The 14,661-nt window shown below is 58.6% G+C and overlaps 2 protein-coding genes across 5 annotated transcripts; both read left to right on the top strand.

Moving 5' to 3' along the window:
- Window positions 1–2,034: 2,034 nt before the first annotated feature.
- CABP2 (calcium binding protein 2) lies at window positions 2,035–6,689 on the top strand (the record flags this gene model as incomplete). 3 transcript variants are annotated; one of them, XM_081098382.1, is made up of 7 exons in its annotated part: window positions 2,991–3,047; window positions 3,511–3,669; window positions 4,165–4,195; window positions 4,988–5,122; window positions 5,532–5,641; window positions 5,738–5,885; window positions 6,451–6,689. In XM_081098382.1, 7 exons carry the CDS (start codon window positions 2,991–2,993, stop codon window positions 6,474–6,476), a joined length of 666 nt encoding a protein of 221 aa, XP_080954508.1. In that variant the 3' UTR covers window positions 6,477–6,689. The 3 variants fall into 3 exon arrangements, with proteins under 3 accessions (XP_080954509.1, XP_080954508.1, XP_080954510.1); XM_081098383.1 differs by lacking the exons at window positions 2,991–3,047; window positions 3,511–3,669 and adding an exon at window positions 2,035–2,199; XM_081098384.1 differs by lacking the exon at window positions 3,511–3,669.
- A 5,055-nt stretch (window positions 6,690–11,744) lies between these two features.
- Window positions 11,745–13,916, top strand: CDK2AP2 (cyclin dependent kinase 2 associated protein 2). 2 transcript variants are annotated; one of them, XM_081100357.1, is made up of 4 exons: window positions 11,745–12,449; window positions 12,754–12,854; window positions 12,943–13,075; window positions 13,723–13,916. In XM_081100357.1, exons 1-4 carry the CDS (start codon window positions 12,368–12,370, stop codon window positions 13,896–13,898), a joined length of 492 nt encoding a protein of 163 aa, XP_080956483.1. In that variant the 5' UTR covers window positions 11,745–12,367; the 3' UTR covers window positions 13,899–13,916. The 2 variants fall into 2 exon arrangements, with proteins under 2 accessions (XP_080956483.1, XP_080956484.1); XM_081100358.1 differs by having other exon boundaries at window positions 13,400–13,916.
- The last annotated feature ends 745 nt before the right edge of the window (window positions 13,917–14,661 follow it).

Genomic DNA, 14,661 nt, shown 5'->3' with positions numbered 1-14,661 from the left:
ACTACACCCTGTCGAGTGATAGCCCCCCTGCTTTGGCTTCTATTTGGAACGCCCCTTTCTCACCACTTCTCACCTCTTAGGGGGTTATTCGGACATGAAGTCATTTATCACATGTAATATCCGTTATATTTTGAGCCCTGCCTGTGTGTCAGGAACCGGCAAGATCCTTTACCATTTAATATTCACAAAGGCGCCGTGAGGCCGATACTAGGTCAACCCCCGTTGTCCGGAGAAGGAAACTGAGGCTCAGGGAGGTGAGAAACCTTGCGTGGGTCCCGCAGCGAGTGCGTGGGGGAAGGTGTGACCCAGGGCGCACACCTGCGGCCTGGGAGGCGGTGCTGCCTGGCCTCTGGGAAGGGGTGGCCCAGGTGCAGAGGTGCTGAAGGCTGCTGAAGGCTGAGCCTCCAAATGATCCACACGAAGGGACACACGAGCCCTTCCCGCCCTTGACCACCTGGCCCGCGCCCACTGGCCTCTCAACCCTGGCCTTTTCTCAGACCCTCGGACCTGCTCAGGGCTGTGTGACAACTGTCCTCTGCCTTTGGGGCCCTGCCCCTTCACTCGGCCACTCCCACATCGTGTCTCTTCCACAGGCCCCGTCACAGCCAGGTCCCCACTCCCCTCCTCAGCATCCTGCTGGGTCCTTCCCTGCCGGTCCCCTCCACAGTTTGCTGAACGCGCATCTCCCGCCCCGTGGAAGGTTCCGGGAGGCGGGGACTGGGTCCCAGCTCCAGGGAGGCATGCGCAGGTGCTCCAGGAATATTTGCTAAAGATTCAGCCCCTCAGATGGTCCCCAACCCCGTGCCCCCCATGCCCTCTCCAGGGGCTACTGCCCCCTCCTCCCTGAGGGCCTCCACCCGACTCATCCTGCCGATTCCAGCACCCGGCGGAGCTCGCCAAGCTCACAGCCGACCCCAAGCCCAGGCTAAACGTGTGAGCAACGCCACGAATGGCGCCCCATGCCCCTCTCCTCCGCGAAGCCCCCCAGGCACTTGGAGACGTGGCCTGCGGGCCCCTTTCTGCGTGAGATGTGCCTGCGAGCAGGGCCCCAGCAGCCAGCCCGGGTCTGGGTCTCAGCCGCCCTCGGTGCTTGCGGAGGATACATGAATGGACATGAATGGACGGCACGCGTGGCCGAGAGCGGCCAGGCCAGCAGCTCAGGTGGCAGGCCTCTGGCAGGATCTGGTTCCCTCGGACAAAAGCCGGGGGGGGGGCAGGTGAATAAATCATGAGGGGCCCGGAGCAGGGCCGACAGGACAGCTGACCTCATTCCGGGAGACGAGGAGCAGGCGCTGGGTGGTAAGTGGTCTGGGGACACATGGGCACGAGAGGCAGGGAGGCTGCTGGTCACCCCCGTCCTGTTCCTGTTCGCTGAGAAGCAGGAGGGTGGTCAGCAGAAGCTCAGCGGGAGGTGCCGTGAGGAGGGGAGGGGGTGTGGAGTGAGGCTGGGGGACCTGTCTTTCCACAATCCAGGAGCTTTGCCGGGAGGGGTGGGGAGAGTAGGAGAACCAGGATGGACAGACAGAAAGACCACTGTGAGAGGGGCCCCACGCAACAGACGGAGGGAGGACGGAGAGATGGTCCGAGAGCCGCAGACCCGCTGGGCAAACGCCAGCAGGGCAGGGCTGGAGAGAGGGACTGCGGGAGAGACAGACAGAGACCACCATGAGCAGAGGGCAGACAGGGGTGTGGGTGCAGGAGGTCCGGAAGCCGGAGCCCAGGGCCAGGTGCCGGGTCTGCACAAGCCTATAAACCTGCGGGGGGCCCAGGTGCAGGGGGGGGGACGGGGGGGGCAGCAGGAGGCTGGAGGGGGGAAGGGAAGGCTAGGATTGGAGCGAGGCGCTGTTTGAGAGGCCTGGGGAGCTAGGAGAGATGGGATATGGGACTTGGGGCAGCCCAGGCGCAGAGATGCCTGCTGGTTGGCCCCCAGTGCATGGAGGGAGGGGCAGGGAGGAGAGAAGCAGGGGCCCACCGCTGCCACTAAGCCCCCTCCCGCAGGACCGGAGACCGGAGTGGGGCCAAGCCCTCATCTCCATGGCCTTTCCTCAGGGCCCAGAGGGTGACAGCCTCCCCCCGGGGGACCCCAAGGCCTCTGAGGACACTGCGGGGCCCAGCCAGGCCCCTGCCAGCCCCGCAGTCACCAGGCGGCGGCTCCTGCTGCGGGAGCTGGAGGCCCAGGTGCAGGCGGCCTATGGGCAGGTAAAGTGGGCAGGGCTGTGGCTTATCCCCAGTGAGGGGACCATGAGCGAACAGAGGGGACCCCCCTCCCCAGCTGGGGCCCCGCAGGACAGACCCAGGCCGCGCCCCGCCAGGAGGAAGCCCTGAAATGCGTGCTGACCCAGGAGCCCCTCCCGCCCTGTCCTCCCTTGAGCCCTTCCGCAGGCCCTGGCCCCAGAGCCGGCTGGTCAGCCTCTCATCCAGCGGCGAGGGCCAGGGGGCCGGCCAGCAGTGCCGAGGGCGGGAGGGCAGGCAGGTGCTCCGAGGTGAGAGCCGGGCCTGGCAGGACGAGGCAGGGGCTTCCCAGGCCTCCTTTCAGGACAGGCAGTGAGCAGAGGGTCTGCAGAGGTCACACCGCCGGGTTCCCTTCCGACGGGAGGGATGCCCAGGCCGCCCTGCACCACCGCCTGGCGTCCGCCTCCCAGGGGCAGGCCCTGCCTCTGAAGAAACCCAGTCTGTCCTGATGGGGAGAGATTAGGGGGCGGGGGGAGGAGAGGGACGCCGGACGGGTGCCTGCAGGACCCTCAGGAGTGAGCGAGGGGAGGCTGCGCAGCCCAGGGGCCTTGGGGCCCTAGCGGCCCCCCCACCAGCAAAGACACTCAGAGATAATCCCGGATTAGGACCCGAGCCCCTGTGCCCAGGGCTCCCCGCCTGCCCACCCGCCCCCGATCTTCCCCACAAAACCCTTGGAAAATCCCCTGCCGCCTCCCAGACTCACTGGGAGCAGCTGGGGCTGGCGGGAGCCCACAGCCTCCGAGAGGCCCAGGCCTGGCATGGTTCCTGGGCCCATGGGAAACTGTGCCAAGCGGCCCCGACACTGGGGACCTCAGGTAGGGGGCGAAGGGGGAGCAGCCACGGCCAGGAGCCTGGGCTGGACCCTGGGAGGGTCAGGTGGGTGGGCAGGGCCCTGTCTGAGGCGGGGCAGGGCTTAGAGGGGGGCAGGGGGGGCAGGAGGTTGGGGGGCTGGTCCCCACTGGGCCTACCCCCGTCCCACCAAGCTCAACAGGACCCCAGCTGCCCATCCTGCTGGCCGACCCTGCTCTCTGCTGGGGGACCCAGAGCTTGAGCTCAAGGTCTCGCTCCGCCTCTGGCTCTCTGAGTGGCCTTGGCCAAGTCCTTTGCCCTTCCTGAGCCTCACGTTTGCCCAACTGCACAGTAAGGGGGGCCCCTCCAGCCTAGGGTGGCAATAGGCGAGGGCCCCTCTCTCCTGTGCCAGGTGCCAACGTCAGGAGAGGCTGGTGGGTAGGGCTGCAGAGGAGCCACTGCCCCAGCTCATGGCCGGCTCTGCTGCAGGGCAGTTGGCTGTGGCCCGGCTCCCGCTCAGGGGGCTCCCCCCACAGCCCCAAGGAGCCGGGGGGCTCCAGACGGGGCGTCCAGGGCTACTCGGTGCTCAGCAGCCTGGTGGGGCTTGCCTGCATCTTCCTGCGGCCCAGCATCGCTGCCACCCAGCTTGTATGTACAGCCCCTGCCCCGCCCGCCTGCCACCGCCCTCATTCCCTCGCTGTGCCTCTCCCTGAGTCGGGGGAGAGGATTGAGAGGGGAGGTCGGAGCAAAGGCACACAGATGGGAGAGGGAGCAGAGAGAGAACCAGAGAAATGTCAGAGACAGCCACCCAGGGGATGGGCAGGGAGGTGGCAGGGTCTCTAGGAGACAAAGGGTGACATTGAGGCCACCAAGCTTGGGATCTGCCCAAACCAGACCCTCCTCTGGCCAATGGGCTCCGTGCCCTAGAAGAGGGTGGCAGCGGGTGGGGAGGCCCTGGGAGAGGCCTGGCGGGGTCAGAGGAGGGGAACCGGAGACCCCAGGCCCGTCAGGAATGGGGAGGAAGGAGGCCTGAGCAGGGTCAGACACAGACCCTGTGCAGGGGTGTGTGTGGGCTGATTGGAGAGCCCCAAAGAACAAGAAACAAGGGGTCCAGGGACTTCCTAACCCCTCTGTGCCCCTCAGGACCGGGAGCTGCGGCCGGAGGAGATTGAAGGTAAAGGGTTTGGAAAGAACTAGAGTTTCTGGAGGGGTGGACGTGGGGGGTGCACACAGAGCAGAACGGGGGGATGGGGGTGCTCAGCAGTCTCCAGGAGGAACTCGAGCCAGGAGGAGGCTGCAGGGGCCCTGTGCGAGGAGACGGGACAGACGGAGCAGGGATGGGCCGACAAAAGCCCCAGCTGCCAGCTGCCCGGTCTCACTGGCCAGGTGGGTCTTGGGCCCCTTTTGTATTTGCTCAGCGAGCACTTCCTAGGCACCACCTGGCCCTGTGCTGAGCACTGGGAACATGGCCAACCAGACAGACCGGCCTGTGTCCTCTGGAGACAGACGTCAATACGTCAGCAAGTGCAGACGGCGCTCAGTGCCCTCAACTACGAGGGCAAATGGGCTGCAGGCTCTGACTTGAGAGGGAAGACTTCCTTGAGTACATGACAGGAGGACCAAGAGGAGGGGAGAGTTTCCAGAATGTGAGCTACTCCCTCCCTCCCTCCCTCCCTCCCTCCCTCCCTCCCTCCCTTCTTTCCTTCCTTCCTTTCTTCCTTTCCTTCCTTTTCCTTCTTCATTGTCATATTCCCACTACCTAGAGCAGAGCTTGGCACATAGCAGATGCTCCTTAAGTATTTGCTGAAAGAATGAATTATAGGAATAGCATGTGCAAAGGCCCTGAGGCAGCAAAGAGTGATGTTTAGACGGAGGGAATGATTAGACCAAGGAGAGAAGGGTGAGTTGATCAGAGCTGGGACCCAGGGGGACATTGGAGAAGGACTGACCCTGCCCTACTTGGCAGAGCTGCAGGCCGCCTTCCAGGAGTTTGACCGAGACCGGGACGGCTACATCGGCCATGGGGACCTGGGCGCCTGCATGCGGACGATGGGCTACATGCCCACTGAGATGGAGCTCATCGAGATTTCACAGCAGATCAGTAAGTGCCTCAGACCCACCCCATCCCTACTTCTCCCAAGGTCAGGCCAGGGCAGCTGGGCAGCCCAGGCACAGAGATGCCTGCTGGTTGGCCCCAGAGCCCAGACCTCGGCCATTCTCAAGGCAAGGGCTCTGCCTCCATCCCTCTATTCCCATTTGTTAGATGAGGACATTGAGTCTCTGAAAGGTTAAGTGACTTGCCCAAGGTCACACAGCCAGGTCATTGGAGCCAGGGCTTGAACCCAACCAAACTCTTCAGGAAATTAAGGAAAGTCATCAAAACCACAGATGGCCCCGCCTGTGGGGCTCGGAGGGAGAAGGGCACAGTTACCGGGCCCAGGCCAGAAGGGGAGGGCAGGGGCAGAGGAGGGCCAGGGCCGGCCAGGATCTCTGATGAGCACAGCCCCCAGGTGGCGGGAAGGTGGACTTTGAAGACTTTGTGGAGCTGATGGGCCCCAAGCTGCTGGCCGAGACGGCAGACATGATTGGCGTCCGGGAGCTGCGGGATGCCTTCCGAGAGGTGTGCCCCTGGGCTGAGGGCGGGCGGGGCCTGCTGTGTGCGGTGAGGGCGGGGCTGGGTGACTGACCGATTCCTCTTCCTCGCCGCCCGCCACAGTTTGACACCAATAGGGATGGCTGCATCAGCTTGGGCGAGCTCCGGGCGGCCCTCAAGGTCCTGCTGGGGGAGCGCCTCACCCAGCGGGAGGTGGACGAGATCCTTCAGGACATTGACCTCAACGGGGACGGCCTGATCGACTTTGAAGGTACCGCCTGCCACCACACACCCTGGGAGGTTTCTAGCACAGAAAGAACGGAGGCAGAGCGTTTGCTGAGGGCCAGGCCCTGAGCGAAGCCCCCCACCCCCGAATCCTCTCCCAAGAGGACCCAGCAGGGAGGAGCTTCATCTTCCCGTGAACCAGAGAAGCCAGAAGCGAGTCTGTCAGTTCTTAGGGAAGTGTCAGTGCTCAGCGACAGGAAGTAGATGAAGCGCGATCCGAATCCAGGCAGCCCCATCCAGACCCAGCTCCTCCTCGACACAGAGGGAGCACAAGGGTCAGGTCACCACAGAAGCCGCGGAAAATCAGGGTGCAGCCCCAGAGTTGCTCCTCAGCTTCCGAGCAGCCAAAGCAGAGAGAAGACAGTTGAGTTACAAGATGTTTTCTGTCCACAAGACAAAGCCCCGCTCCTTGACCTAGAGACAGACCTGTTACCGATCAGATGCAGGAGACTCACTTGACCACACTCCCTCACACCTCAAGGCCCGTATATGGGCCCCGCCCCTAGTGGGGTCCACAGAGCAGACCCGAAACCTCCGCTTTGTCCTGGCAGAGTTTGTGCGAATGATGTCTCGCTGAGCCTGCGCAGAAGCTGGAGGCAGCGGAGGGGACTTGAGACCACAGCCACTGCCCACGAGTGTGTTCCTGGAAGCCCACTGCCTCCAGCTGGGACCCTCTGCCTCTTCCCTCCATCCCCCACCTGTGTGCAATGCCCTTGTCTGCCCTCACCCCACCCCCACTCCCCCACCAAGCCCATCTCTGTTTCTCTGACAATAAAGTACCATCAGACCTGGAGATGGCGTTCGCCTCTCACTTCCTCACCCTGGAGGACCCAGTATTTGGCCCCCAGAGGTCAAGTCCTGGGTCACAAGCCCCCTGGATTGTGAGCTCTGGGTGAGCAGGGGCCCTCAATGGATCCTGGACCTGGCCCCCAGCAAGTGTCCGGAAAGGTTCCTGAATGAGTAAACCAGCCTGCTTCTCTCAGAGCTGGGCCCCTGTGAAGGGCCCCTCATCCTGTGAAGGGCCCCTGTCAGACCCGGGGTTGCTCTACACCAGGGGTCCTCAAACTTTTAAAACAGGGGGCCAGTTCACTGTCCCTCAGACCGCTGGACGGCCGGACTATAGTTTTAAAAAAAACTATGAACAAATTCCTATGCACACTGCACATATCTTATTTTGAAGTAAAAAAACAGAACGGGGACAAATACAATATTTGTATTTGCATGTGGCCCGCGGGCCGTAGTTTGAGGACCCCTGCTCTAGAGGGTGGAGCAGATGTGTGAGGGCTTTTCCCAAGATGGATCTCATTCTCTCTGGGAGGGGTGCTGCTCAGAGCCCTTCGAGAGGGAGCTTGAGTTCTTCCCAGCTTTACTTCTCGGCCAGGAAGAGACGATGACGCTGTTGGGCTCTGGCTGTGGGTCCCTTCAGAAGACAGCTCTTTCCGGAGCCCCCAGCCTCTGGCCCAGCGTGGCGGGCGCCAGAACACGCAAGTTTCTGCCTGACTCGAGGTTCCTCTCCGGGGCGGTCTCCGCTGCAAGCTCCCCTTACATTCGCTGAGGCATGGCCAGGCTGGCCTCACAGCCGAGGCCTCCTGCCACCTTGCTTTCTTGCCTTTCTCTGCCTTGCATTCCTAACTTCATCTCACTGTCTGCTTCCTGGGGGACCCGAATGACACGTCTGCTCACCCCAGCCCTCCCCTCGTCTTCATGCCCCGTTTTCCAGATTGAGGAAACCCAGAGGCCCAGCCTAAGTGACTTGCTAGAGGTCACACGGCGCCACTGACATCTCTCCCCCTGGGCCAGGAGTGACGCTGCCGGGTTATTCTCCCTAAAGTATCTCTTGCATTTTGTGACCCTCCTGTTCAGGAACTGGCCAGGATCCCTCATGATCCTCAGATGAACCCACCCCTGTGCCTGGCACCCGAAGCTCCGGGAGGACAAGGGACTAGCATCGTCCCATACAGTGAGGATGAAGGGGAGGTGGGGCTTGCACTCAGGCCTGGAGACTCTAACATCTCAGTGCCAACAAGAGAGGATGCCTGAGGGTCAGGGTGGACCCAGGACAGGCCTCTAGCTATAGCAAAGGCCTGGTCTGCAGAGCTCGGCTGACTGTCAGCCCCGTACCTGGTCATCATCGTCACTGCGGCCAGCACGATGGCCCTGGGGCCGAGCAGGTGGGCAGCCACCGTGCCCTGCCCAGCCCAGAGCCTGCACATCGAGGTGCCAGGCCTGGCTGCAGAAGCTCAACATCACTCTCCTGGAAGATCCCAATTAATCCTTAATCCCCAATTAGGCGATCTCTCCTGCCAGCCAGTCTGGCAGGCCTGCGGGGGGGAGGACTTGCCGCAGGCCAGTGGCTTTACTGGGAACCATGGCCCGTCCTCCTTCTGACACCCTCCACCAGTTGGCACACACGGCATTGCTTCCTGAGATGTCTGTCCTCTTCGCAGGGGTTGGAGGGTACATGCCAGGGGAAGACTGGAACCCCCCTCAGGGTTAGCCTCCCACCACCAGGTGGCCCCCAAACCAGGAGGCTCTGTGGTTGGTGGTTTGAGCGAGTTGCTGGGATGGATTTAATTATCTGCAGTGTATATGCTGGCACCGGAAATGTCCACAGCCCCACCAGTTCTCACACGGGCCCTCTCACCCCACAAGGCTGCGAGCCGAGAAGGTCTCAACTACTTAAGTCTACTTTAAATAGTGTGAGTGTAACATGCATTCCGGGAGGCGTATAAATCTGAGGACAGCACAATGAAAGTTTACCTGTGTATGCACCCAGGTAACCATCATTCTATCTGAACTTATTTTAGAACAGTTCTCAGTTTACAGAATTATTCTGAGGACAGTCCAGTGAGTTCCCTTATACCACAAACCCAGCTTCTCCTATGCGTTAGGCCATGTTCTCCAGAGAAACAGAACCAATAGGAGGTGCGTATGTGTATGTGTATGTGTATGTGTATGTGTATGTATATGTGTATGTGTATGTGGAAGATACTTATTATAAGTGATTGGCTCAGGTTATTATGAGGGCTGAGGAGTCCCCAAGCCTTCAGTCAGCACGCTGGAGGCCCAGGGCAGCCTGTGGTGCAGTTCCAGCCCACACCCGGAGGCCTGAGACCCAGGAAGGGTGATGGCATGGGCTCCAGACTGAGGTCCGGAGAACACTGGCATCCCAGCTCAGCAGGCAGGCAGGTGAAGTCCTCTCTCTCTCCGCCTTTTTGTTCTATGTAGTTCCTCAGTTGATTGGATGAGGCTCACCACACTGGGAAGGGCAACCTGCTTGGCTTAGTCCACTGATTCAACAGGTGTTCATCTCCCCAGATACACCCTCACAGACCCCCCCAGAATCACGGTTGACCACAGGCCTGGGAACCCCAGGATCCTGTCAAGTTGACACATAAAATTAACCACCACACCATTATTCACATTGTACATTAGGAGGGCACATTTGTCACAGCGGATGAACGTATACTGATACATTACTATTGACTGAAGCCCACATTTTATGCACATTTCATCCGTTTTTTCCGGATGGCCCTTTTTCGGTTCCACAGCATCCAGGACCACGTTCCATTAGACACCATGTCTCCTTAGGCCCCTCTTGGTTGATGCTTCCTCAGACTTTGTTTTTTACATTTTATGCTCTTGACAGTGTTGAGGAGGACTGGTCAGGTATTTTATGGATTTTATATAATGTCTCTGAACTGAAATTTGTCTGTTTCCTTCGTAGTTACGGGTTTGGGGCAGGAAGAGCACAGGGGCAAGGTGCCGCTCTCATCTTTCACACCAGCGGTGCGCACTACCAACATGCGTCACTATTGATGTTGGCCCTGATCAGCTGGCTAGAGGCAGTGTTTATCCGAGTTCTATAGTATAGAATTACTCTTTTTTTCTCTCTTTGCATACTATACTCTTTGGAAGGAAATCACCATCCATAGCCCACATTTAAGGGCAGAGTATCGACATAAATTATTTGGCATTGGGATTCTTCTGTATGCAAGATTGGTCTCTTCTCCCCCACTTACTCATTTATTTGCTTATTCAGTCAATCATGTGTTTGCATCCCTATGGACTCGGGTATTTATTCTGTCCTTGAAGTTATAATCCAATACTAGTTCATTTATTCTGTTGTTCAAACGGTCCCAGTTTGGGCCATTGGAAGCTCTTTCAGTGTGCTCCTGTCTCCCTTTCACATACCCCAATCATTGTAGGTTTGTTTTTTCTCTCTACTGATTTGTTTTTTCTTTGTTATTTTTAATTGAATTTATTGAGATGACATTGGTCAATAAAATTATGTAGGCTTCAGCCTACATAATTCTATAATACACCCTCTGTACTGTGTGTTCACCACCCCAAGTTAACTCTCCTTTGGGGTTTTGTTTTTGTTTTCAGCATTTTATTACTTTCTGCACTACAAAATGCCCTGGGATCAGGTTGTATATTTCCTGCCCTAGTCCTTGAATCAGCCATTTCTGCAAGGAACTCTGGTTCATTTTATTGGAGAATGGTGTTAGAAACCAAGAGCTGGACACTAGATTGCTTCTAGGCCCTCTCAGCTGATATAGTTTGAGGAGATATGTGTATACAGTAACCTGTGTGTGTGTGTGTGTATATATATATACATGTAGCGCATTTATAAATGTTGCTACATGTCACCAACTGTATCTATATTAAGCCAAACATGATGCTCCCTGTCCCAGCCTCCACACTGTCTTACTGCACTGTGTGCCTTTGCCTGTGTCTTCCTTGAGAATAGGAGCTCTTTGAGGACAGAGGCCATGGCCATTCATTTCCATATCAATGTCTAGCAAAGGCTTGGGATATAGGACAGAGTCAGAAAATGTTGGATGCCCTAGCTGGTTTGGCTCAGTGGATAGAGCATCAGCCTGGGGACTGAAGGGTCCCGGGTTCAATTCCAAGTCAAGGGCACATGCCCAGGTTGTGGGCTCGATCCCCAGTAGGGGACATGCAGCAGGTAGCCAATCAATAAGTCTTTCTCATCATTGATGTTTCTATCTCTCTTCCTCTCCCTTTCTCTCTGAAATAAATAAAAATATTTTTTAAAAAGAAAAAGAAAACCAGTATCTATTGTGGTACTTAACCATTGACAAATAATTATTTTTAAAAAGAAAAGAAAAGAAAGAAAACGTTTGTTGGATGAGTGAATGAATGTCCTGGGGATGAGAAAAACTATAGACTTAGAGGCATGGAGGGCACACAAAGACAGTTTGCAGGGAGAAGCAGCCTGGGAGAAAGGGTTAGTGTTTGGAGAGAGTGTAAGATCTCGGGTAGCGAGGAATGAGATTTGAGGGCAAGGTTCTGGGTGGAAAAAATGGAAGGATTTGGAGGCACTGGAGTGGGACAGGAAAGAGAACAAAACAATAAACACTTTATAAATAATTATTTAACCCACACGACAACCCTGTGCGATAGTGATTAGCGTCTCCACGTTCGTAGACGGAGAAACTGAGGCATATGGAGGTAAGCAACTTGCCCAAGAGAAAATCGCTCGTGGGGGTGATGTGCGCTTCGCACTGTCATCCTGACTCCAGTCCATCCTCTTTCTGGATACGGGGCCTGGCATGCAGTCAGGACTGAACAAAGGCCAGCTGTTCCCACTATTGTCATTCCGTGGGGGCCTTGGAGGAAGGAGCAGGCTGAAGGGTCTGTGAGTCGCCCTTGGATCCAACACTAGCCTAGAACCGAGAACAAGGCAATTCGGAGGAATAGGTGCGCCGGTGGGGTGGGTGAGGGACCCGTTTCCATAGAAACAAACGAATGCTTTCGGAGGGCGCGTGCGCAGATCGGGAACAGGTTGTTGAACCGGCGAAAGGTGACGTAAAAGCGCACGGGGTGAGACGCAGGGCTCGGAACGTCAAAGCCCTGCGTCCTCCGGCGTCCCGGGCGGAGGAAAGGCGCGCTCCTTGGCGGCGGTCACAGCAGCCCACATGGACCGAGGCTACAGCAACCCCAGCTAAACCGAGGCCGGCGGCGCGGAGCGGACGTGCGAAGCAACGCGAGTGAGGCGCGGGGGCCGTGCCCGCACCTTTGAAGACCCCTCAGGGGGAACCGCCGGCGACTGGACTCCCGTCCCGGCTCCGAGGCCCCGCCTCTCGAGTCTTGGGACTAATCGGTTTGAGAGCGCGCGGTGCCGAGCCGCGAACTCTCCAATTGCAGAAGGCGACGGGCACCGCCCAATCCGAAGCAGACAGGTGCGAGGTCCGGAAGGCAGCGACCAATCAGCAGCGGTTGCGGCCTATTGGGGCCGGTCTCGGCCAATGAGGAGGTCCGAGTGACATCTTTGCACACCAATCGGGAGTGAGAGAGCGTTTGTGCCTGTCCGCCCTTCCGGCCAGAGCTCTATTTACTAGGGGCGTGCAGCCCGCCTGCCAATCAGAGCGCAGCTGAGTGGCCAGGCAGCCAACCCCGGAGGAGCGGCCGGCAGCCGGCCGCCGCACCCAAGAGTTGGGGATGTCCTACAAACCCATCGCCCCCGCCCCCAGCAGCACCCCGGGCTCCAGCACCCCTGGGCCCGGCACCCCAGTCCCTACAGGTGAGGATCCAGCTCCATCCTTGTTCGTCTGCCCGGGCGGTCGAGGTCTCGAAAAGAAGGCGGCCCTGAGTTGAGCAGTTCTGGGCCTGTCACCTACACTCCCAGAGCCTCAGTTTGTTTGCCTGTGAAGTGGGCGTGGTCGCGTAAGGGTCGGGTGGGGTGCAGGGGGAGGGGTTTGTCCCTGAAGTTGAGCATCCTGGAATGAGCACCCCTTTCGAAGGAATCGGGCCAGTCGGGGGCTTGGAACGCTAGGAAGAGAAGTCCCTGTCCCGCTCTGACCTCCTTAACTCGCACGTTGTTGCAGCCGGAAGTGTCCCCTCGCCATCGGGCTCGGTGCCTGGAGCTGCTGCCCCTTTCAGACCACTGTTTAACGACTTTGGACCGCCCTCCATGGGCTATGTGCAGGTGAGTGGGGCCGAGAGCTTGCCTATGGCTGGGGACTGGCAATCTGCCCCAGGGCCTGAGCTCACTACCCTGTTCTCTTTTGACATAGGCAATGAAGCCACCCGGCGCCCAGGGCTCCCAGAGCACCTACACGGACTTGTTGTCGGTCATAGAGGAGATGGGCAAAGAGATCCGGCCCACCTATGCCGGCAGCAAGAGCGCCATGGAGCGCCTGAAGAGAGGTGAGTGAGGCCAGGCCCCCACCCCCAGGAAGGACGGACCCCTGGAGGCCACCTGAGCCCAGCCTAGACTAGGGGCAGGGTTACTATCCATAGGTGTATTGAACTGAATTGAAAATTAGTTGGTTTCCAGGGAGGGACCAGGGAATTTTGTATTTCAACAGGATTCATTTGAGGATTAGCCTTTCTTTAGATTATGGTCCCTCTAACTGAAGGGAAAGCGGGTGGGGAGAGAGGGAGGGGTCTTCGAGAGGGGGTGGGTGGGACTGGAGGGTCTCTGAGACCCTGTGTGCTACTTCCCCATCCCCACTCCCACCCCCACCCCAGGCATCATCCATGCCCGGGCCCTAGTCAGAGAGTGCCTGGCAGAGACAGAGCGGAACGCCCGCACGTAACAGGAAGCACCTCCGCCTCGAGTCTGGACCTTTCCTGGCCACTGCAGGGCACCTGCTTCTCCCTGGCCTTCACCCCGAGTTGCACTTCCTGTCCTGTGTCCCTTGGTGGGTACTCTCCAGGAACCAGGGGGTGGCTTTCACTCGTTGGCAGCACTAACTTGGAGCCCCTGGAATACTTAGCAGCGAGGTCACTGTGAGTCCCACTCATGAGCTGCCATCAGTGTTGATGCAACTGGAGTTTTCTTCTTCCTGTAGCCCCCACGACTCAGCACTTACCCAGGACTTCTCCCCACTTTGTCCCAGACCCCTTCTCCCCCAGCAGGCCTTCAGAAGGCCTGTCACCTCCCTGCCTTGTCTCCTGGGCCATAGCCTCTCTTTTCTCAGTGTGTCTTTTGCTAAACATGCCCTTTTTTTGTATAAATAAAAGATAATTTGGAGTTGTTCTCTCAGCTCTTAGTCTTTCTGAGTCGGGTACTTCTGCTAAGCCTGGTGGCTGGGAAGGAAGTGGGAAAGAGAAGACTCAGAGTGGTCAGTGGGTGGGAGAGCGGCCAGCGCAGCCTGGCCTTGCCTTGCCCCGTGCTGTCCATTAACCTTGGGAGGGACCCGGCTCCCGTCTGCCTGCCCTCAGCCTTCCCAGCCTTAAGTAGTGGAAAGAGTTGAGCTCCGGTAGCTGAGAGCCTGGCCTTGCTTCGCATGGTGCCACCAGGGGGCAGTGCACGGCCTCGGCCTCCCCCACAGCTGGAGGGCAGTGTTGCCAGCCTGGGCCTAGAGGGTTCTACCTCTGGATTAGCAGTGATGCCTGGCAAGGTGGAAATGCCAGTTCACTTATGCCACGCCTTCCTGCCTTCCTGCCCTAACAGCTTAAGCTGAATCAGCCCTCAGAGGCTCCGGATGCACCCCGTCTCCGACTCCTCGGAGAGGGGAGAGAGCACTGCTTCCCTCCCCGAAGCACCTGCGAAGCAGAGCCACGGCAGAGACTGGCTTCCGGCATGGGTGCTGCCATCCACTGTCCCAGGGCCTTTAGGGGACTGGGTGTGGTCCACAAGCCCAACCCACCGGTGCCTCAGCCTTTGCCCACAGTCTGGTGGCTGGTTGGCCAGACTTGTGGACCCGGAAGGCATAGATGGGGCCACTTTGAGGGGCTCGTCCTCCGAGTGACTAAAGGCCTCTGCCTGGGTGTGTGGCTGCATGACC

This window comes from Myotis nattereri (assembly GCF_964212035.1).
Source record: "Myotis nattereri genome assembly, chromosome: 9".
Classification (NCBI taxonomy): Eukaryota; Metazoa; Chordata; class Mammalia; order Chiroptera; family Vespertilionidae; genus Myotis; species Myotis nattereri.
Note: the sequence above shows the minus strand (reverse complement) of the source record. Positions and strands in the feature narration are given on the sequence as shown.

What these genes read in the sequence shown, in the direction of transcription:
- CDK2AP2 (XM_081100357.1), top strand. Translation starts at nt 12,368, where the DNA reads ATGTCCTACAAACCCATCGCCCCCGCCCCCAGCAGCACCCCGGGCTCC. An exon ending in CCTCCATGGGCTATGTGCAG is followed by an intron (nt 12,855 to 12,942) that starts GTGAGTGGGGCC and finishes CTTTTGACATAG; the next exon opens with GCAATGAAGCCACCCGGCGC. An exon ending in CATGGAGCGCCTGAAGAGAG is followed by an intron (nt 13,076 to 13,722) that starts GTGAGTGAGGCC and finishes TTCTTCCTGTAG; the next exon opens with CCCCCACGACTCAGCACTTA.